This window comes from Lontra canadensis, unplaced genomic scaffold (assembly GCF_010015895.1).
Source record: "Lontra canadensis isolate GAN:19392208 unplaced genomic scaffold, GSC_riverotter_1.0 scaffold3, whole genome shotgun sequence".
Taxonomy (NCBI): domain Eukaryota; kingdom Metazoa; phylum Chordata; class Mammalia; order Carnivora; family Mustelidae; genus Lontra; species Lontra canadensis.
Genome location: NW_022630997.1, coordinates 15,215,742 through 15,238,467, shown reverse-complemented (window position 1 = coordinate 15,238,467; position 22,726 = coordinate 15,215,742). Strand labels below are relative to the sequence as shown.

Sequence of the window (22,726 nt, the reverse complement as noted above, 5' to 3'; positions counted from 1 at the left end):
ACGCTGTGGAGGTGCATGGGGACGGTGCTTGTGGATGCAGGCCCAGGAGGGAACGTATGGGAGGAAGTACTTTTGAAATAGGTCGAATACTCCCTAGATTGTCCTCTGGCAGGGAGCAGGGAGAGAGATGGGTTCTTAAGGATGGACCCTGGCCTTTGGGTTCAGAGGTTGCAGAGACCAGTCCGATGGCTGTCTTGATAACGGGTAACTTGATGACAACCAGTATTCTTCCCTTAGGTTTTGCTTTGTGATCCTGAAGCCAAGAAGCTGATGATGACGCTGAAGAAAACCCTAATTGAGTCCAAGCTGCCTGCCATTACCTGCTATGCCGATGCCAAGCCTGGTCTGCAGACGCATGGCTTCATCCTCAGGGTCAAGGACTATGGCTGCATCGTGAAGTTCTACAACGATGTGCAGGGACTGGTGCCCAAGCATGAGCTCAGTGCCGAGTATGTCCCTGACCCAGAGAGGGTCTTTTACGCTGGCCAGGTAACCCTTTCCTGGGACAGGCCCATATCCTTGGTGACCCCATGAACTCCGATTTGACGGAGTAGCGGGAGGACTACTTTTTAAGGGCTAAGGAAGGGGCATGTGGGGCAGTGGGTTGGAGCCAGCTGCGTGGAGGAGATGTGGAACAGAAGTGAGAGGAACCCTCAGGGGGTTGTAGCAGAAGCTGGCAAACTAAGTGACCTCAGCCCCACAACCTGGAAGAGATGAATTCGTCTTTACCTGTAACAAACATGCTGGTGGCCCTCACATCAGAAATTGTTCTGAGGTCACTGTCACCACAAGATGGCAGTGCCATAAAACTAGTGAGTCTGGGTCTATCTAGGAAAAATAAGTTTTGAAAGCTTGGGGTTGTATCAAAAACCTATTCATGTTTTCCTCTCCCCTGAAAGGTGGACGTGAGGGGGATTCTGTGTATCTATCAGTACATTACTCTCCATTGCTTTCTGACCTGATCCCAGGTCTACGTGCCTCTCCCTCTGCAATGCTCATGGAGGGCAGCTCTCTCCAGGGCCTGGCTGGCCTGCGGGGAAGAGTTAGCCAGGCAAGTGTGATTTCTCACTAGGTGGTGAAGGTTGTGGTGCTGAACTGTGAGCCATCCAAAGAGAGGATGCTTTTGTCCTTCAAGCTGTTGGGTGATCCCAAGAAGGAGCATCTGGGACATAGTCAGAAGAAAAGAAGAACTGTTAGCCTTGGACAGGTACCTGGACTTCTCCAGAGAAGCTACTTCAGTTGACAAAGGCAGAAAGTGGGGTGCCACTGACACGTGGGGCACTGGGACCTGTGGAGGGAAAGATCAAGGTAGCTAGATAAGGTTCTAGGGCTAGACAGAATTGAGGGTCTTGAAAGAGGGTTCTTTTCTGTGTGTCAGAGCAAATGGAAGCTGTCCAGGAAAGGAAGGTGCCATTCTTGTATAGCTATTCAGCAGTGTCCTGCTGTCCTCTTTCCTCTCTGGTCTTTAGGACCAGCCTGCGATACTGCCTTTCCCCTGAGACTCAGTAGAGGGACTTGGGAGAGGAGTGATGCGAGCACTTAAATGCGTCTTGGTGTGTGTGCGGGTCCCTGGCGGCTCTTTGGGGGCAGTGGTGTGGGGTGTGGAAGAAAACTCCTTCTCTGATCTTGACCTCTCAATGATCCCTGGTGCTGGGACTTATCTCTGGCTGAGCCAGATGTGGTTGCTGTCTGCTCAGGACAAGTACCATTTTTTGTCTTTCTTTTCCTGAGTAGTTGGTGGATGTGAAGGTTTTAGAGAAGACCAAAGACGGGCTGGAGGTGGCTGTCCTGCCCTACAACACCCCTGCTTTCCTCCCCACGCCTCATCTGTCGGACCACGTCGCCAATGGCCCTCTGTTGTATCACTGGCTTCAGACTGGTGACACCCTTCACAGAGTACTTTGTCTCAGCCAGAGCGAGGGACGTGTTGTATCCTTTACTGGCATCTGGTGAGCTGTGGGCCCTTGGGGGAAGACTCTGCTCCGAACTGGAAGCTCCATGGGAAAAAGTCAGTCATTTGACTTCAGAAATACCTCCATAAAATGAAACTGGTGACCAGTCTGTACTTTCTTTTTTTTTTTTGAAAGATTTTATTTATTTATTTGACAGACAGAGATCACAAGTAGGCAGAGAGGCAGGCAGAGAGAGGAGGAAGCAGGCTCCCTGCTGAGCAGAGAGCCCCATGCGGGGCTCGATCCCAGGACTCCGAGATCATGACCCGAGCCGAAGGCAGCGGCTTAACCCACTGAGCCACCCAGGCGCCCCCCAGACTGTATTTTCCCTGCCTTCCCCTGGTGGAAAGTAAGAGGATATAAGTTCTACCAGTAGATGCTCGTCAGGACAGAGTGGGAGTCTAAGGTGTCGGACAGAGGGCAGTGTGGCCTGCCAGGTCCAGCGGGATATCTCCAGTAGCACATCTTGCCTTCTTATATACAGTGCTTGCCCCTTGAGCTGGAACAATTAATGAGGCAGCTGCTGTCCTCCTTCCCAATACCCGTCCCCCCTGCCGCCACCACCACCAGGCCCATGGGGCTCCCAAGTATTCCCTTTGGTCTTGGTATGTGTACTTCAAAGGAGTACTTCCTCACAGAATGTAAAATGAAATCTCTGAAGGGTAAAGATTGAGGAGGTGGGATAGAGTCAGTTAGTGTGAAGATTGTGGAGGATCCTGTCATGGTTGGTCCAGCTGCCAAACCACAGAGATGAGCCTGTCTCTTTTTGGTCCTCTTCAGTAACCTGGAGACAAACTAACAGAGAAAGGAAGAACACTGGTTCCTAAACTTGAGTGTGTATCAGAATCACCTGGAGGCCTTGTTTACACAGCTTGTGGGGCCCCACCCCAGAGTCTGTGATTCTGTAGGTCTGGGACAGTGCTTGGAAGCTTGCATTTCTTTTTTTCTTTTTTTTTTTTTTTTAAGATTTTTATTTATTTATTTGACAGAGAGAGAGAGAGAGACAGCAAGAGAGAGAACACAAGCACGGGGAGTGGGAGAGAGAAGCAGGCTTCCCGCTGATTAGGGAGTTTGATGCAGGGCTCAATCCCAGAACCCTGGGATTATTACCTGAGCTGAAAGCAGATGCTTAACAACTGAGCCCCCCAGGCATCCTAGGAATTAGCATTTCTAACAGATTCCAGGTGATGCTACTACTGTTAGTCTGCATGCTTAGAGAATCACTGTAGCAGTAGAGCAGGTAGAATGGAAAAAGGAGATGGAGAGATGGTTATTTCATCTGCGCTTTCTGGAATGTTCCTTGATGAAGTGCCATTAGCTCCTTTGTAGGAAGCCAGCTTTGGTCTCCACCGTGGAGGGTGGCCAGGATCCTAAAAGCTTCGCAGAAATCCATCCTGGGATGCTGCTCATCGGTTTTGTGAAGAGCATCAAGGACTATGGTGTGTTCGTCCAGTTCCCATCAGGTCTTAGTGGACTGGCCCCCAAAGCTGTAAGTTCAGCTCCATGTACCAAGAGCCTTGGGGGAGAGATACTGCAGTCATGGAACCTGAGAGTGGGAAGGTGCAGGATACCTTAATCCTTGTAAGATTTTCAGGGGCAAGGCAGAAAGGCCACCTGGCTGAGGGGAATGGGGCTGAGATTCTTGCCCAGCCATGTGTCCTGGTGCAGGGCTGTGTCCTGGAGGGAGGGGCATCTTTACTTCACAGTACAGCGTTGGGTAGGTGGGCAGGGGCTGTGAAGACTAGTCTCCAGTGCCAGAATAGTGACTTACACTCTCAGCATGTATAGACATGGCCGTTAACTTTCCTGAGCCACTGAGTACCAGTTTTGCAACCTCTGGGGTTTTTGAGGCATCACGATACCAGAATACCTTGGAAGGATCCCCTCCACCACGGTGTCACTGAAGTCATGAACTTTTCAGATTGCAAAAAGTCTTAGTGACCCCATCGTTGAACCCCTCATGCCTGCTGACTAAACTGTGACCCAGAGTCGGAGGAGTCTTAGTGAAGTCAGTGTAAGACGGTGGGAGAGCAGGTGGCCTGTAGTTTACCTATGGAAAGGAAGAAGTATGAATAAATACTTCTTCCTTTCCATAGGTTTATCCCCCTGATGTTTTCCCTAGACGGCTCTTATTTGTATCCCCTGCCAGAACAATTTGAGAGAAGAGGGGAAGCCTGCAGAAACATGCATAGCACAGGGCAGAGGGTTATCATCGTTGTTAGACATGTGGCTTGCCAGTGATGTGCCTCCTTGGCTGGGTGCCCTCTAGAAGGCTGGCTTGGACGGCCAGGGCCTTGCATGGTTTTCTGGAAGGGGAGTAGAGCTGTGCTGAAGAGAGGGCTGAGGAATCTTCCTGGCCTCCATCTCTCCCCACTCCTTCCCCCACACATCCTTTCCTGGGGGCATGAAGTGAGTTGTCTTGATAGAGACGTCCTGTCTTTACTTTCTGCCTGCTCATTAGATCATGAGTGACAAGTTTGTGACTTCCACAAGTGACCACTTCGTCGAGGGGCAGACAGTGGTTGCGAAGGTGACCAACGTGGATGAGGAGAAGCAGCGCATGCTGCTGTCGCTGCGGCTGTCGGACTGTGGTCTGGGCAACCTGGCCACCACCAGCCTCCTCCTCCTGAGCCAGTGCCTGGAAGAGCGGCAGGGTGTGCGCAGCCTCATGAGCAACCGAGGTGGGGGCACATGGGCTGAGGGGAGTCGGGGGTGGGGAACATCTGTTTTATTTGAGAGAGAGGCAGAGAGAGCACATGAGTGGGAGGGACAGAAGGAGAGCGAATGGCAAGCAGGCTCCGTGCTCATCTTGATCCCACAACCCTGAGATCACTACCTGAGTAGAAATCGAGAGTCAGATGCTTAACCAACTGAGCCACCCAGGCGTCCCCCCACCTTTTTTAATGGGAGTATAACTTGTATAAACTGCATACATCATTTAAGGTATAATTCAGTAAATGTTTATAAAACAAACACCCTCATTTACTCCCCAGATTCAGATAAAGATCATTACCAGTATCCCAGAGGTCCCCCTTGTGTTCTCTCCCAGACCAAAGTCAGAACTTCCCCTAGCTCTGTGTCCTCAGGTTTGCATTTGTTGTGAATCTGTTCACGTCTTCACTGCTCACTTACTCAGCCAGTACCTGGTGGATGAGAGAATGGAGCAGGGACCTGCTGGAAGACTCTGAGGGGTGGTTATGTTGATTTCTAAAGTTTCCAACCATCAGGGAGGATTGTTGGAATCCTGATGGGATTTGGGAATAAGAAGCTTGAGAGGATAGATTCCAAACTGAAGCAGTGAAAATTCAGAAAGCAAAGGAGAGTGTGTGTTTGTGGTATTTGTTGGCTACTTTCATGAGTGATGGCCAGGGAGGGTCAGCAAGAGGTGCAGGTCTCCCTCCCGGCAATCGGAGTGTTCACGGGCGTCGCATATTTCTACCAAAAGTGATCTACCTTCGCAATGCTCCAGGATTCTACTCTCCTCCGTGGGGCAGTGCGTTGCCAAAGGAAGAGAACGGTGAGTATTGTTTCCGCTTGTTAATCCTGTTTCCTTTGGGTCTCTCTGGCAGACTCTGTGTTGATCCAGACGTTGGCTGAGATGACACCCGGGATGGTCCTTGACCTAGAGGTGCAGGAGGTGTTGGAGGACGGCTCTGTGGTATTCAGTGAGGGCCCTGTGCCTGGCCTGGTTCTGAGGGCCAGCAGATACCATCGGGCAGGTGAGCACTGCTGTCTTGCCCCCAGTGGTTCATGGGGGAAATTCTTCGTCCATTCTTCCCTCTCTTGGGTACAGAATTCCCAAATGCATAATGTAGAGGAGCTGATTCAGTAGAAAATGTTGGCATCCCTGTCTTGTGTCTATGTAAATCAAGACACCTGACAGCGTGCCAAAGGTCTAAGTGTGAACCCTATTGTTATAATTGGGTAAATCCAGATTCTTATATAGCAGGTTGCATAAATTAAGGCACACCTGAATTTGAAATATGGGAGCTACACTTTTGGTTTTTCTTGCCCATATCATCCCAGGACGGATGTCCCCTTTTCTTTTTTGTCCCCAAGGGCTTGCAGGGCTCTTGGAGAGATGCTTCCTTCCCTACTCCAGGAGGGCGATCACGCTGTGTTTGCTTCTGCCCTGCAGGGCAGGAGGTGGAACCTGGGCAGAAGAAGAAGGTTGTCATCTTAAATGTTGATATGTTAAAATTGGAGGTACATGTTTCCCTTTGCCACGATTTGGTGAACAGAAGAGCTAAAAAGGTAAGCTGGCGATGACTTCCATTCCCGAGGTTTCAAAGGCATCACCCACCTCTTCAGCCCCACACACTTTGCTCAGGGGTTTCAGTGCAAATGCCTGTGGATGAGGTGATCATCTGCCTGGGTTGGTGGGGGTCATTCCCATACCTCTTCTCTGGTCTTGGTGGGGTTAGTAATAGTACCGACTTGCACTCTGGTGCCCATGATAAAGGATGTGGTCCCTGGCTTAGGGCCGGGTGGATAGTGTAAATGAGTGCAGCGGGCACGGCCAGCCACAGAGGGGCCGAGACGATTCCGTCCCATCTGCTTGTTGCCACGTGGGAACATCAGCATGTGCTGTTGCCGAGTCTGATTTTTAAGACGAGGCAGAATTTGACTTTTATTTGAAATAAATGTGGGAAATGTTGGAAACTCTTATTTTTAAGACCTATAACCCAAACAGAATAGGGCTATGCATAGTTCTGACGTCCAGGCTGCTCATCCACATTCCGTCCCGTACACTTCTGTGTGAGAGAAGAAGGGGTTCAGGGGGTGTCTCAGCACACGTGGTCTTTTTCTCTGGATGATGTATCTATTTGGTCCTCATCTCAAGTGCGTATTAAGAGGGCCCCTGGTAAGCGGCCCAACTCTTGATCCCAGCTCGGGTCTCCATCTCAGGGCCGTGAGTTTAAGCCCCACATGAGGCTCCACTTAAATAAACAAATGAATGAATGAATGAATGAATGAAGTACTTATTAAGCATCTAACTGTGTAGGGTGGGTGGAAAGAATTACATAGGTATAATTCCTCATGTCTGGCTGCCTATAATTTTAAGACATGGGGAGACAAAGAGAAATAGAAACAGTGTTGACCCCTCACTGAGTTTTCTAGCAGACCCATATCCCATATCTCCAAGTGAAACTGGTGCGCTCATACATAAGGGTGTGAGGGTTGGACTCTGAGGAAAGGGTGGGCTAAACTCCTCGCACACAACGAGCTCTCGGGAGTGACTGGTGAGTGGCTGAAAGGGTGAATAAACCATGGGGGCGCTGCAGAACTACGAGAGTTGGGGACACAGTGTCTTTGGCCATTAGGGGACACCCGGCTCTAAGAATCACCCCAGTAACTTTTATTTTATTTTTTTTATTTTTTATTTTTTTAAAGATTTTATTTATTTGACACAGATCACAGTGGACAGAGAGGCAAGCAGAGAGAGGGGAGGAAACAGGCTCCCTGCGGAGCAGAGAGCCCCAACACCCCAGTAACTTTTAAAATTCTGATTTCACTCGTTCTAGGATAGGACCTAGGAATCTGAATTCAAAACAAAAGCTAAGTTCCAGGGATTCTGATGCGGTGCTTTTGCGTTTAGTCAGGTCACCTCAGTAACAGGAGAGGAAGCCAGGCGGAGGGAGTGAAGGCTAGTTCGTTACAACTCGTCCTAACCCTGGGTTCCCTGGACTCAGGGGGCTTCCCCAGCCCCGGCCTGCCCAGTGGGTGATGACTGAGCACTTGTGCCCTGTAAGAAGTGGGGATGGTGGGTTTTCTGTGTTTTCCAGCTGAAGAAAGGCAGCGAGTACCAGGCGGTCGTGCAGCACTTGGAGGAGTCCTTTGCTGTCGCCTCCTTGGTCGAGACTGGCCACCTGGCAGCTTTCTCCTTGACCTCTCACCTCAATGACACCTTCCGCTTCGACTCAGAGAAGTTGCAGGTGGGACAGGGTGTCTCCCTAACCCTCAAGACCACAGAACCAGGAGTGACCGGTTTTCTTTTGGCTGTGGAGGGGCCAGCTGCTAAGAGGACTGTGAGACAGACCCGGAAGGACTCTGAGACCATCGATGAGGACGAGGAAGCAGATCCAGCTCTGGTTGTGGGGACTGTAAAAAAGCACACCCTGTCCATTGGGGACATGGTCACAGGCACTGTCAAGTCCGTCAAGCCCACCCATGTGGTTGTGACACTGGAAGACGGCATCATTGGTTGCATTCATGCCTCCCACATTCTAGATGATGTTCCAGTGGGCACATCTCCTACTGCCAAGCTGAAAGTTGGGAAGACAGTCACTGCCCGAGTGATTGGTGGGCGAGACATGAAGACATTCAAGTAGGGAGGCTTTGGGAGATGGGCTGGTTTGGAGGGGACATTGTTGTAATTGTGGGAGAAGGAATGGGCACTGAGGCAGGTTCGAAAAAGTTGTGCACGAATCAGATTTTCTTCTAGTTAGCAGAAGTGTTCACCAAAAGAATCCTTTTGTCTCTTTTCCTTTGAAAAAAGAATAGCATATGGTGCAGTGGTTAAGGGCATTAGTTTAAAGTGAGAGAGACCTGGGTTCGCATTCCAGGTTTACCACTTAAAATTGTGTGACCATGACTTAAGTAGTTACTTCACTCTGAGTTTTATTTTCCTAATTGGTAAAATGGGAGTATGGGCGGTTAGCACCTTTTGTGCAGAGGTTGAGAGAACATCTGGTACCCAGTGTGCTTAGCAGGTTGCCTGATGCAGTTACTGCTCAGTATACATTAAAGGTTGTTATAGTACTTTCTCCACTATATACTGTAGTCATCCTCCTTTTCTTTAAATCTACTTGCAATATTATTATTGTACCAGGAATCTTTGCTGTACTAAGAAAAGCAAAATAATTCTTAGTCTATAATTTGCATATTAATTTCAGTAACCGTACTCTCTAGACCTCCGTTTCCTTACTTTCAGAGTAAGAGTTGGAGGATGTAGTCCATAAGGAAAATTCTACTCAGGGTTTAATAATACAACGCTAAAGAGCAGATGAGTCAGCTACCCAGCATTTGCTGCTGAGAGTGAGAGAGGAAGCCCTCAGGCCTGACACGTCACCAGTGGGCAGGCTGCCAGCAGAGCAGGGGTCTTTTAATCTGGGTTTCCTGGGAGTAGAGAGAAAGTCTGATCTCCAGATTATGGTGGTACAGAGAATAAGAGAAATGATTTGACCTTATTTCTTTATCCAGGTTTCTCCCAATAAGTCATCCCAGATTTATTCGAACCATTCCAGAGCTGAGTGTCCGGCCAAGGTGAGGGGAACCCCAGTAGCATGGTCTCATGGAAAGAGTGGGGGACTTTGGAGTCAGGAGCCTGAGTTCCTGCCACGATTCTGCCAGCATTGTGACTTATTTTGCCTCTGTCTGTCTAGGTTGTCTTATTTCTCTGATAAGGATATTAGGCTTTGATAGGGCTAGGTAGAGGGATTATAAGAAACTTAATGTAAAAGCTATATTTAGGGTTTAAAAGTCTGGTTGCAGTTCTGTTTGTCAGCATGTAACAAAAAGGCACATTTTTGGTCTCAGTTCAATTTTTTGGAACTCAGTAATTCCAAAAATAAACAACATGTAGCCAAGAGTACCCATTCTTTGAGTGTAGAGACTACTGCTCAGTGACTGGAATTTTAGGTCACGCTCTAGTGGATTTCAGAGAGGGGTGTTCAGTGGGGGATTCTGTGTGGAGGAAAAACCAGTTCGATTTAATGTTGGATCCAGTTTGTCTGGGATCTTTTTTTTTTTTTTTTTTTTTCCCCCCAATTTTTCTTATTTAGTGTAATACTCTCTAGGTCCTTCCATGTTGTCACAAATGACAAGATCTCATTCCTTTTATGGCTGAACTTCAGAGTAAGCTCTTTAGTTGCTGAATGTGAGATTTGGTGGATGCACACACTCCTATTTGTTTACTATGTGGGTTCCTTGGTTTTGTCGATTTTGATCCTGATCCCCTCTAGTCTTTGTCATGAAAACAGACCTTTGTTGTGAGTCCACCAGATCTTCACCTGAGGTGTGATGCCTTATTTAATTAAGAGTTGGGGTCAGGTAGTTTCTTTAGGCTAAGGGGCGATACGTCCAGGTAACAAGGGTTGGTTCTTCTGAGTCCTCCCTTCTTGGTTTGCAGATGGTTATCTTCTTTGAGTGTCTTCATATGGTATTCTGTTTGTGTATATCTGTATCCCAGTCTCTTCCCTCATTTTGCTTTTTTGTTTTATTGTGGTTAAAACACAAAACATAAAATTACCCTCTTAACAGTTTTTAAGTTTGCATCACAGTGTTGTTGACTGTGTGCACATTATTGTAGAACAGATCCCCAGAACCTTTTCATCTTGCATGGCTGAAACTCTATACCCATAGAACAACTCTCCATTTCTTATTACCCCTTGCCTCCAGCAGCTGCCATTCTAACTTCTGTTTCTTGCATTTGATTACTTTAGATAACTCGTGTAAGTGGATCATGGTCAGTCTTTCTGGCTGTCTTCACTCAGCACAACATTCTGAAGTTTCATCCACATGGTAGCATGTAGCAGAATTTTCCTTCTTTTTAAAGGCTGAGTAATCAAGGCACCAGGCTGGCTCAGTCGTTAAGCGTCTGCCTTCGGCTCAGGTCATGGTCCCAGGGTCCTGGGATCGAGCCCCACATTGAGGCTCTGTGGGAAGCCTGCTTCTCCCTCTCCCACTCCCCCTGCTTGTATACACACACACACACACACACACACACACGCATGTATGTCTACAAAATTATTTTGTGTGGTTTCAAACTTCACATAAATGGCATGCTGTACTTAATATTTTGCAACTTGTTTTTTTCACTTAAAATTTTGTTTTTGAGATCTGCTTTTGTGTTTGTAGTTAAAATAGTAATTCATCTTTTATGAATGTGCCCAACCGATGGAGGATGTTTAAGGTGGTTTCCAGTTTTTCTCTATTATAAATAATGCCACAGGGAACATCTTTGAACTTGTTCCACTGTGTGTCTGTGCAAGGATTTCTGTAAGGTGGAATTTTCTGGGTTATAAGATATATGCATTTTAACTTTACTAGTATATGAATGTTTCTGTTTTTCTATATTCACCAGTGATTGCTATTATATGTGATAGTTTACTGGCATTACTTGTACTATTTTCTTGTTTGGTTTTGTTTTAGAAATTACTTGGTAAGCTGGATGGGGAGTTCTGTGATTTTTTTTTTTTTTTAAGTGCTTTGTGGACTGATAACCACATCCCCTTTTTTGCTTTACTGAGCAGAAAGGCAGTAATAATTTCAAGGTAGCATAGGGGACAGAGCCCTGGATTTTTGAATCAGAGCCCTGACTTCAACTCCTGGTTTAATAGCATAAAATGAGTTTAATAGTATCTACCCTGCCTCATGCACACATAAGATTGTTGTCACATTCATTGAGAGATTATTTGGGAAAGTTCTGCAAACTCTAAAGCAATAGGTAAATAGTATTACAAAAGAAGTGGTAAAACCATGTTGTTTCCTAAATTTTTACAGATTGTAGGCTACCTACTTTATAGCTTATTCATACCTAGGTGAATGAAGTGGAGGAGATAGCTGTCATGCAGATATTATGGCCATTCCCCTTGGAGGAGAGAAATGGGCCTGTGGGTGGTGTGCATGAACATGGGAGGTACAGTCAATCCATGACGATATCAGGGAGATGGTTTTAAGCTAGAAGCTGTATCCAGAGGTTGGCATACCCTTTCCATTGCTTTTCTGCCAACAGTGAGCTGGAGAAGGATGGCTGTACTGCTCTCAACACTCACTCTGTTAGCCCCTCGGAGAAGGTTAAACAGTACCAGGCTGGGCAGACTTTGATTTGTTTCTTGAAGAAGGTGAGTAGTGCACACTCTGCAGCATGATGCTGTCCTTTTTTCAGAAGAAAAAAGGGAGAAGCTGGAGACAACAGCCATTAACACTTAACATTTGCTTCTGTTTGCTACCATGTTGGTTTGTGGGAGACCAGAAGCCTAACTGAGGAGCTAAAATTATGGCTTATGAAACACTTAGCAAGCAACTCACAGTTGAACATGTTTGTAGATTAATGATATGAAAGGGAAAGAAAAAATCGAGAGCAAAATTTAAAGTAAATGTGCTGTTGGAGTCTAGATTTTTGTCTTTTATAAAGTTCAGGTACATTGTAGAATACTGTGTACCTGGGTGCCAGATTATGTGTTCTAGCCCCAAGTGGAACCAGGTGTTCATGAAAGGGAGAAAGGGAAGCGATCAGTGAAAGCTCTACCAGTTGGACTGTATCAAAGAGAAAGTTAGATTGGGCTTGACATTGACAGATACTTTCTCTTCACTCCTGCCAGATTGTTCTTCCATAAGCATCTGGCTGAGCATGTCACTGATGCCCTTTAGTTACCTCTTGTGCCCCTGGTGTCTTAGAGTGGTATTTAAAGCTTTTCATAATCTGACCTCATACACCTTGTGTACCAGTTAGCCTGAAAACCTCCTCTTTCCCTTCTTGTCTTTATTTCTGTACTCAAAGTACCCTCTGTTCATTCCTATAACCCTTTAAGGCCCAGCACAAATATCCCCCCCACCCCCTCCGCCCCATATTCCTAGTTCTCCTATGTATTCCCGTAGCACAGTGTGTTTCTACTGCTCTGGTTATTTGCACACTTGTTTGACTTACTCTTTATAGACTGTAATCTTGAAGGTAGGGTTTGGCTGTTATTTATCACTATGATGCCACGTACATAGTAGCTGCTTGGTAAGTGGTTTGTTGAATTCACTTTGAAAACTAGGGCTGCGTGTTTAGGGCAGGGCACTGTAAAGAGGGAAGAATCAAAATCTAAATTGATTTAGAAATCAGATGTTGAGCCCTGGAGAGAGGTGATTAAACCATCACTCGGCAGAGCTGATCTTGGAGGAGTCTGCAGAGGTCAGTGGGATTGTTCCTGCTGCTTGAGGCACCTCTGAGATCATTTTTGCCTCCTGATCAGTTGAGGCACCAAGAGGGATGCATGGTCGGCTAGCCTAGCAGAGGCTCTGAGCCAGGCTCTTGACTGAAGTCTATGAGAAGTGGAGATTGGGCAGGGGCAGTGGGATGTAGGGGGTGGATTCCTGTCCCTTGGGGAAAATGTAGGATTAGGACCCCTTCAGCCGTGCAGATTTTAGGAGAGTCTTCTATTCTGATGAAGGGAAAAGAACACACTTATATCCATCCCATTCCGTCTCTCCTCCTATGTTTTTCTCCAGTACAACGTGGTTAAGAAATGGCTTGAGGTGGAGATTGCTCCAGACATCCGGGGCAGGATTCCCTTGTTGCTCACCTCTCTCAGCTTCAAGGTCAGTGAGCTTGAGATGCCTGGAGAGGAAATCCAGGCTCCTAAGCTGGCCGTGTCTGGTGTGTGCACTGGGTACAAGAAACTATGTACTTATCCAGGGATTGGTTTGGGACATACTTGGTACAGAGACTTAAATGCTAGTTTTGGGTAAATGACAGACCTTTTCTCCAAACATTAAAGGAATTTTCTTGTCCTTCCAGGTTCTAAAACATCCAGATAAGAAGTTCCAGATTGGCCAGGCCCTGAAGGCTACTGTGGTTGGCCCAGATTGTTCCAAGGCTTTCTTGTGTCTCTCACTTATAGGTGTGGTGAAAAATGATGCCTGGTCAGAGAAGGGAGAGGGTAGAAAGAACTGGGAAAGAGTCATCAGGTAGTGCCCAGGTTCAAGGATGCCTCTGGTATTGGAGTCCTCAGAAAGCCTACTGGGGCCTGTGTCTTCTGGGAACACTTTCTTTGGGGGCTTTGTTCTCTGGCCTGTGTCAGTCTCCTATTGTCTGAGTCACCTCTTCTGACTTGGTTCATTTTCTCAAGTCTCTCAGAAGGGATTGTCCACCACAAGGCCCTGAGATTTCCCGACTACATGGCATGGTAATGTGGGTGTTTATGATCGTTTTGGTCCACTCTGCCTAGACATCCCCAAGTCTGGGCAGCCTCTGACTTCCCCAGCCCATGCTTGGCCAGTGTTCCAGATTCTTTCTTCTTTTGCCCTTCCCTGAGTCAGGTTTATTCTCCTACCGTTTTCCTACCTACCAGGTCCTCACAAGCTTGAGAAGGGGGAAGTGGCCATGGGCCGAGTGGTGAAGGTGACTCCCAAGGAGGGGCTGACTGTCTCCTTCCCCTTTGGGAAGATCGGAAGAGTCAGTGTATTTCACTTGAGTGACTCCTACTCAGAGATGCCCCTGGAAGACTTCGTCCCCCAGAAGGTTGTCAGGTAGGCCTAGTTTGTTCAGTTTTTTCCTCTTCAGCTCTATGTGGGAATGTAGATTTCTTTTAAAAAAAAAAATATGGATGTGATAGCTGATTTTGTACCAGAAGAAAATTGTAATAAAAAAGGAAAAGTTCTGTTGCTCCTCGCTTTCTCTACCACTTTTCATCATTATATACCTTGGTTTCTGTCTTTCAAGACTTTTACACACATGGAGGTATACTTTTTTTAATGTAATAATAGAATTCCGTTTTATATATTCTGCAGCTTGCTTTTTTTCTCATAGCAGTTTATCGTGGACTTTTTCTTTTCCTGTGCTAGTATATCTAAATCTACCTTGTTCTTTTTTTTTTTTTTTAAGATTTTATTTATTTATTTGACAGAGACACAGTGAGAGAGGGAACACAAGCAGGGGGAGTGAGAGAGGGAGAAGCAGACTCCCCACTGAGCAGGGAGCCCAATGCGGGGCTCGATCCCAGGCCCCTGGGATCATGACCTGAGTCGAAAGCAGACGCTTAACAACTGAGTCACCCAGACACCCCTCTACCTTGTTCTTTTACCTTATTTTTAACATTTTTGTTGGTGTCCCATTTTATTTTTTATCATTTTCTAAAACCTCTGTTGATGGACAATAATAATGAAGTGAATGTCTTTGTGCATGTGTTTCAACACAAGTGGAAATGTATCATGAAATATATTCCCAGAACTAAAATTGATGGGCCAAACGGCATTACACGTTTTGCCAAAGTGCTCTCCAAAAAGACTGCTGATTGATGTTCCTGCCATAAGTATGACTGTTTCTCACACCCCTGCCAGCAGTGGGTATTCTTAATTTTTAACCTAAGCTATTAAATAGGCAAAAATTGATCTCTCATTTTAAATTGCATTTCTCCCGGGGCGCCTGGGTGGCTCAGTGGGTTAGGCCGCTGTCTTCGGCTCGGGTCATGTTCTCAGGGTCTTAGGATCGAGCCCCGCATCAGGCTCTCTGCTCAGCAGGGAGCCTGCTTCCTCCTCTCTCTCTCTGCCTGCCTCTCTGCCTGCTTGTGATCTCTCTCTGTCAAATAAATAAATAAAATCTTTAAAAAAATAAATAAATAAAAAATAAAAAAATAAATTGCATTTCTCCTACGGGTCATTTTCCCACTTTATTGGCGGTTTACATTTGTTCTGTGCTTTGCTTGTCTTGTTCTTTGCTTTTGTTTGCTCATTTTTCTCCTGGACCATTCATCTTTTTAATAAAAAAAAAAAATTGATCTGTACATGATTTCTGCAAAAGGAGACCTTTTGCAGTTGGGGTGTTTTATGAACTATATTATGTGCACTAAAATGAGCCTGGTTTGGAGTTTTGTTTTTGTTTTTGATTTTTTAAGATTATTTATCTTAGCATGAGTGAGGGAAGGAGCAAAGAGAGGGAGAGAAGCAGTCTCCCCGCTGAGTATGGAGCCTGACATCACAACCCGAGCCAAAACCAAAAGTCAGATGCTCAATAGACTGAGCCACCGAGGTGCCCCTGGTTCAGAGTTTTAAAGTCATTTTCCAGGGTGACTAAATCAGCATTGAAGAGGCAGCCTTCAGCATGATACTGTACAGACTTCTGAGAATCCAGGTTGGCTGACAATAGAGTGAGAAGCCTTGAGGAGAGAGGGTGGAAAGTTGTAATGTTCTTTCCCACTTTAAGTATCCCAGCCGCCAGCACCTGCCTCATAAGCCCTCCACCACTTACCAGAGCTGAACAGCACAGAGATATTCAGGGCCTGGGTGAAGAAAAGAAACACATCTGAGAATTCCAGGATTATCTTTGCTTTGTCTCTTTGAGGCTTAAAAATGTGGTTGTGGGGTACCTGGGTGGCTCAGATAAGCGACTGCCTTTGGGTCGGGTCACGATCCTGGGGTCCCGGGATTGTGTCCCACGTCGGGCTCCCTGCTTGGTGGGGAGTCTGCTGCTCCCTATGACCCCACCCCCCGCCATGCTCGCTCGCTTGCTCGCTCGCTCGCTCGCTCTCTCTCTCATCTCTGTCTCAAATAAATAGATAAAAATCTTTTTAAAAATGTGGTTGTGGCTTTTAGCAAAATTTTTATTTTATTTTTTAAAGAATTTATTTACTTGACAGAGTGAGACAGAGTGTATGTGCTCACAAGCAGGGGGAGTGGCAGTGAGAGGGAGAAACAGGCTCTCTACTGAGCAGGGAGCCCAATGCAGGGGGCTCAATCCTAGGACCTTGGGATCACAGCCTGAGCTGAAGGCAGATACTTAACTGACTGAGCCACCCACGTGCCCTAAAATATTTACTTTAAATATATTTTATTTTAGCCAAGTCTGTGAGTTCTATTCATTTATGCTATCTGTCTAATGTGGATAATAAACTAATTGCCTAAAGGTAGATGATCCCTAAGGTCCTTCCTGCTTTAGGGGCTAGGAGGCAGGAGAAATTTGGGACTATTGTCATGGGAAAAATTTGGACTATTGCTGAATTTCTTTCCACTGCTTTGAGTCAATACTTTGAAATTGTGACTTTGCATTGCCAAGTGCTGTTTTCGGAGAAAAAAGTTTGGAAACCTAACCAAAGAGTAAACCTTGCTTCCCCTCCTTGGAAGCCTCCCCTGCTCAGGCCTCAATGATCTGTTTCCTCTGATCTGCCACGAGCCTGCTCTAGGACCTAGGTCATCCCCTGGTTACGGTTCCCAGTGGTTAGTGGCTAAGACTGCACACTGCTGGGATCCAACATCAGGCTGGTGTCACCTCCTCTGGGTACCCATGTGGTTCTCTGTGTCTTCCCAAGGGATCCATGCCTCCTTCGTTTTCTTCTCCCAGAACCTTTCTTGGGTAAGAAGACTAGGTAGTGAGAGGCTAATAAACTGAGGCCCAGAGAGGTGACTTGTCCAGAGTCCCTCAGCACATTCTCAACAGAATGAAGAACAGAGCCCAGGTGTCCTGTCCCTTCACTCTGGCCTGTTGGTCAGCCTTGTGGAGAGGAAGCTCCAGTGTTCTGCTGTCTCCTAGGATGCTGAAAAGTCAGCATCTCGTTTTCCGGCTCTCATTCCAGGTGTTACGTCCTGGCTACTACAGGCCACGTGCTGACTCTGTCACTGCGATCGTCCAGGTGAGTGTCTGTGGTGGGGAAGAGAAGGGCATGGAAGAGAGGCTAGGCTGCATAGACCTGATACAGAACTTGGGGCTTCCCCCCTTTCTTCTCTGCTCGTGCACTTTCTACCTGGCCCTGTCTGTCCAGAAAAGCTGCGGGCATTCACATTGCTAGAAGAACCTGTCAGCGCAGACTCTTATTGCCCAGGGCAAGGTTCGGACATCTGAATGTGATGTTCAAGGTGGCCATGCAGTGACCCCAGTGTGGGGAGATGGTCCAACCCCTGGGTTCCATAGTTCATGGCATGTGTCATGGAGTGATTGGCCTGAAGTCAGCCTGTTCTGTGGTTAGAAATCGATGTTTTTGAGGCCAAGTCCTGACAGGAATTTCAGGAGAGAGTAGGGCTGGGCTCTGAAGGTATAAGCCTATGGATGGGTCCAGAGTTGTATTCTTAAATGTAGAGTTTATCGCAAACGAGTCGGGGGTAAGAGTGGGGAAAGGAGGGTTGGGGTATGTGTACGTAAGCCTTTTATTCCTTTAGGACAAACCCGAAGACGAAGAGCAAAATAACTGATCCTGAGATCAACTCCATCCAGGACATTCAGGAAGGGCAGCTCCTGAGGGGCTATGTGAAGTCTGTCCAGCCGCATGGCGTGCTCTTCCGGTGAGTGAGGTGGCGCTTGCTGGGCCTGACGTGAGCGCCATCCCCCACCCCCTGGACCTGTTCTGGTCCTTAGTCTGTGGCGTTCCTTGGTCACTTTCTCTGAAGAAGATAGAAAGGAAAAGGGAGGCTGAGTTCTCATCAGTTTATTAAAATTCTGAGATGTTTTTAGACTTTAAAAAAAGTTTTGACTATTTTTATTGGTGTTTCGGACAAAGAGCATGGCATATTCAATTTCAATTTTAAATATATTTGGATTTTCTTTGATTTAGTATTTGATCATGATTGGTAAATGTTCTGTGAAATTACGTAGCATTCACAGCCGGCAGGGAGCACGGCCTTTTCTGCCACAGCTTCGTCATTTTCATCTTCTCCAGCCGTTGAGATTCATGTGTTCTGGTGTTCTGGTGTGGGGTGGGAGACTCCCTTCAGTCCCACCTTCATTATGCCTGATAACTGTTGCTAGTTTACAAAGCTCTCTGTATCCTTTTGAGTGCCAGGAACTTCTGTCTGTCCTAAATCCTTGTCACAACTTGGGTCCTTGGGAAAGTGGAGGCACTAGGCTAGGCTGGGACTCTGTTGCTGTATTTATGATCACAGGACCCTTGTCTCTCTCCTGTCAGCCTTGGCCCCTCTGTTGTGGGTTTGGCCCGATATCCGTATGTCTCCCAGTACAGTCCATCTGAGAAAGCCCTTTACAACAAACACCTCCCGGAAGGGAAGCTGCTCACAGCCAAGATCCTGAGGTAGGTGTCTCCCCTGCCGCACCCTGCCCTGCACCCCCTCATTTCCCTGGGAGCCCTGGGAGGAGATTCAGAGGTAAATTAGACACAACGGCTTGGGGGGTTGTGGTGCAGTGTTCAGATGAACACAGCCCTGTTGTTTGGAGCCTTCTACCTCAGCCCTAGTCTTGGCTCCTGAAAGCTGATGCGGAGACTTTTCTGTGCATAGGCAGTTGTTGTTGGGGACAGAGTAAGGGAGCATCGCAGCTGACCCCTGTATTTCACTGTTCAGTCTGGTAAAATGTGCAGGTCATTCTGAAGAATACTGAACAGATTCCAAGGCAGGGGGTGCCGGGCCCAGAAAACTGGGCTGCTCAAGAGAGGGAGGCCTGGGCTACTTGCTGTGTTTGTTGTCGTCATTGTCCTCCCTCCCTCCCTGTTGTAGCCTGAACCGCGGGAAGAACCTGGTAGAGCTGTCGTTCCTCCCTGATGACACTGGGAAGCCGGACGTGTTTCCTGCCTCCCTAGGACTGCCACTTCTAAAACAAGAGGAGAGGGAAAGGGAGGCGGCAGAGAAAGAGCACAAAGGAGAAGAAGAGAAGAAGAAGAATCAGAAAAGGAAAAGGAAGAGGAACCAGGAGGGGCCAGAGGAGGCACAACTGCCCGGCCAGGAGAAGAGTGAGGCCCAGAAACCGCAGGCAGAGAAGCGGGGCAGGCGGTGGCGCCAGGAGTCTGCAGGCGAGCAGGTGCGTCCCTCAGGGAGGGCGGCCCCCTCTTGGGGAAGGGACTGTGTTTCACAGCCAACTGGCCAGCCAAGTAGCCTTCTCTTGGACTGAGAGCCGTGTGAGTTCGGAGCCGGGCCCTGGGGGGTGCTAGGAGGGGCAGGGGGAGGGCATGGCCCTGGGCTGCCTGCGGGTTCTCCGGCGCAGGAGGGCGGCTCGCCATCTCTCCCCCACCCCGCCCCCGCCCCGATGACTTCAGGAAAGAGTGAACAAGAAGCAGAAGAAAGTTGCTCCATCAGAGGAGGATGACAGCGGTGTTGAAGTGTACTATCGGGAGGGAGAAGAGGAGATGGAAGAGATGAGTGTGCTCCCCAAGGTGAGGGACAGCGCTGAGTGGGGGTGGACAGGCTGTGCTGGGGAGGGAGGTCCTTGGTCCCCTGCCTGAGAGCTGGACAGTCTTGGGCTCATCCTCTTCTCTCCCATGGCCTAAGGCAGGGCTGCTAGGTCTTCACTTGGTCATTAGCATCCTGAGGACAGAGACCCTGCTTTACCCAAGGAGTGGGCTGCATAAAATAAGTTCTCATCAGTGTTTATTGAGTAGAGTGGAATTAAATCAGTGTGGTAGGCAAATAAAGGCTTAACCTCTTTGAGCCTGTATCTCCCTCTGAAAAATGAGGACGGTACCATTTGGACAGAGGCCTGTGAAAGGGCTGCCCAGACGTTAGGTACTCATATCCCTACACCTTTGGAACGCCTGTCACGTCTCTGTCCCAGCTCTGCTATCACGTTATACGCATATGGTACTTCATACAAGAACGTATGTAGGAATACACATATATATGGGATTTTTTAATTTGTCTTTACATACGTATGCTTTATAAGCTTGTTTCCTAAATGAATTTATTTACAAGGAAATCTTTTACATCACTACTATGTAGTTTCTCCAGCGGAGTGGGCCTGGCGTAGCCTGGCCCTGGGGGGTGAGGAAGGTCTCTGTGCGTGGTGGGGGCCCTGGCTTCTCAGGGGGAACAGGGTGCAGCCCGAGCTGAGTGCTTTCCTCACACACCTCTGTGATCCTTTAGGAGAAGCTGACCAGGCCAGCAGAAGCGCCCCGGCTCCAGCTGTCCTCTGGTTTCGTTTGGGATGTGGGACTAGACTCTCTGACCCCGGCATTACCACCTCGAGGAGACAGCTCAGACAGCGAGGAGGACGACGAGCCGCAGCAGGCCACGGTGGCGTATTTTGCAGGGCTTTGTCCTTTAGCAGGGAGCCCTGGGGGCCAGTCTCCTTTGCTCTGTCCAGGCCTGAGTGTCCTGATGGGGCAGGGCAGTCTCAGGCCTATGAGCAATCCTAGGGCTCACGGACCGCCCTGCCTTCTCTGGCTTCCAGCACAGACTGCCTTACTGGCCTGGGGAGCAGGTTACTCACGAGTGTTTGTGCCTTCCGTAGCAGAAGAAGAGCAAGAAGGAAAGGCTGTTGGAGAAGCAGAAGGCAGAGAAAGAGCTGTCCCGCATCGAGGAGGCGCTCATGGATCCTGGGCGACAGCCAGAGTCAGCGGATGATTTTGACCGCCTCCTGCTGAGCTCCCCCAACAGCTCCATCCTGTGGCTACAGTACATGGCCTTCCACCTGCAGGCCACAGAAATCGAGAAGGCCCGGGCCGTGGCTGAGAGGGCTCTCAAGACCATTTCCTTCAGGTCTCGGCTTGGCCCCCTGCTTGCGTAGGGGTTGGCTCTTGACAGGGAGGTGTCTCCCCGGGCTGCAGGCCTTGTCGCCTGCGGACCGTTTCCTCCTCAGGAGGCCGACAGCAGTTTGGGTGGCTGCCATCAGCACCCGTGGATTTTCAGGCTTCGGCTCCTAGCGAAACAGATCTGCTCGTTTATATTTTATAGTCCTCTTCACTGAGGTAGTGAAGGGTGACACTTACAGGAGTCCCTGTGCTTAGATAAGGTGCCCAACTTGGAACAGAAGTAGAACAGGGACAACGACTGCGCATAGGTGGGTGCAGACACTCAGTGGCCACGTGCCAGGCACAGGGTAGACTGAGTTTCCTGACAGCTAAGAGGAGGGTCGGCGAGCCTTTGCTTCGTTCTCTTAGTTTGGAGACAGAACCAGACCAGAGATTCTGTTCCTTTCCGGCCAAACCTTGAGCCAGGTTAAAATTTCGTGGGCTTCCTTTTTCAGAATGGAGGCAGACACCAGGGGAAGCCCAGGAGTCAGGGCCGGGCGTTCCTGCTTCCGTGAGAGCTACAGCGGGGGCCACGGGTTCACTTGAGGGCAGGAGCTGAGGGTGTGGTTGGAGCCTGCGAAGGAAGTAGTAGTTCCAGGCAGCATCCCTGGGTGGTAGTGCAGGCTTCCTCGGGCGGAAGTGATGGAGCTCATGTGCGGACTCTCCCTCCAGAGAGGAGCAGGAGAAGCTGAACGTGTGGGTGGCGCTGCTGAATCTAGAAAACATGTATGGCTCTCAGGAGTCACTGACCAAGGTCTTCGAGCGGGCCGTGCAGTACAACGAGCCTCTCAAGGTCTTTATCCATCTGGCTGACATCTACGCCAAGTCAGAGAAATTCCAGGTAGGAGTCTGGGCCAGGCGGCCCACTGTCAGGCGGCCCACTGTCAGGCGGTCCTCGGCGACTCGGAAACTAATTCCTGGCAAGTCCAGGGAGTCTTCCACACAGGCTTGCTCTGTGACCTCTGGGCCCCAACTTGTTCATCTTCCAAGTGCGAGGAGTCCTTTCCTCCCGTGTCTGCTTTAGGAAGGCAGGGCAAAGATGAGGGAAGTAAAGGGGACAGTGGACCCCTGTCGTGTATCTCATGGACCTACAGCCACAAGGCAGCAGCTCAGCCACATCCCTTTTCTGTCTCTCCTCTTCTCCCTTGGCATTCTCATGTTCTTCTACTCTTAGGACCTCCATACAGCACAGGATTAGTAGGGGGACTCCCTACCCTGTTAGGCCCTTTCTGTGCTCTCCCCATCTCTGGGAACCTGCCCGCTTTCCTCAGGATCTAGAGTTGCGCCTACATAGTGACCAGAGTCTGAGGCCATGTCTAGCCTCTTATGAGCATAGCTGTCTGTCATTTGTTATTCTTCCTGTCTCTGTTGTTGCCCCCTCTGTCTTATCACACTTCAAATCACAGGAAGCTGGTGAGCTCTACAACCGGATGCTGAAGCGGTTCAGGCAGGAGAAAGCTGTCTGGATCAAATATGGCTCCTTTCTTCTGCGGAGGGGCCAGGCTGGGGCTAGTCACCGTGTGATGCAGCGAGCTCTCGAATGTCTGCCCATTAAAGAGCGTGAGTGCTCATCCCTAGCCTCCAGCCCCATTCCTGGTCACATTATGCTCTGTGATATCTGGGCGT

General features: G+C 48.4%; 1 protein-coding gene across 2 annotated transcripts in view; it reads left to right on the top strand.

Annotated features, from left to right (window-relative positions):
* Window positions 1-22,726, top strand: part of PDCD11 (programmed cell death 11) — a 41,712-nt gene that overhangs the window by 17,347 nt on the left and 1,639 nt on the right. Inside the window, exons 13-34 of one of the 2 annotated variants that reach the window (XM_032880984.1) lie at window positions 238-489; window positions 1,073-1,207; window positions 1,735-1,929; window positions 3,271-3,441; window positions 4,414-4,633; window positions 5,522-5,671; window positions 6,091-6,206; window positions 7,739-8,280; window positions 9,156-9,218; window positions 11,689-11,797; window positions 13,170-13,259; window positions 13,459-13,561; window positions 14,012-14,189; window positions 17,228-17,284; window positions 17,808-17,930; window positions 18,551-18,673; window positions 19,095-19,395; window positions 19,631-19,747; window positions 20,454-20,603; window positions 20,824-21,068; window positions 21,773-21,941; window positions 22,507-22,660. In XM_032880984.1, coding sequence (XP_032736875.1) covers window positions 238-489; window positions 1,073-1,207; window positions 1,735-1,929; window positions 3,271-3,441; window positions 4,414-4,633; window positions 5,522-5,671; window positions 6,091-6,206; window positions 7,739-8,280; window positions 9,156-9,218; window positions 11,689-11,797; window positions 13,170-13,259; window positions 13,459-13,561; window positions 14,012-14,189; window positions 17,228-17,284; window positions 17,808-17,930; window positions 18,551-18,673; window positions 19,095-19,395; window positions 19,631-19,747; window positions 20,454-20,603; window positions 20,824-21,068; window positions 21,773-21,941; window positions 22,507-22,660 — 3,763 coding nt within the window. Of the gene's footprint in view, window positions 1-237; window positions 490-1,072; window positions 1,208-1,734; window positions 1,930-3,270; window positions 3,442-4,413; window positions 4,634-5,521; window positions 5,672-6,090; window positions 6,207-7,738; window positions 8,281-9,155; window positions 9,219-11,688; window positions 11,798-13,169; window positions 13,260-13,458; window positions 13,562-14,011; window positions 14,190-17,227; window positions 17,285-17,807; window positions 17,931-18,550; window positions 18,674-19,094; window positions 19,396-19,630; window positions 19,748-20,453; window positions 20,604-20,820; window positions 21,069-21,772; window positions 21,942-22,506; window positions 22,661-22,726 lie in introns of both variants that reach the window. The other variant, XM_032880977.1, reaches the window with a different exon arrangement.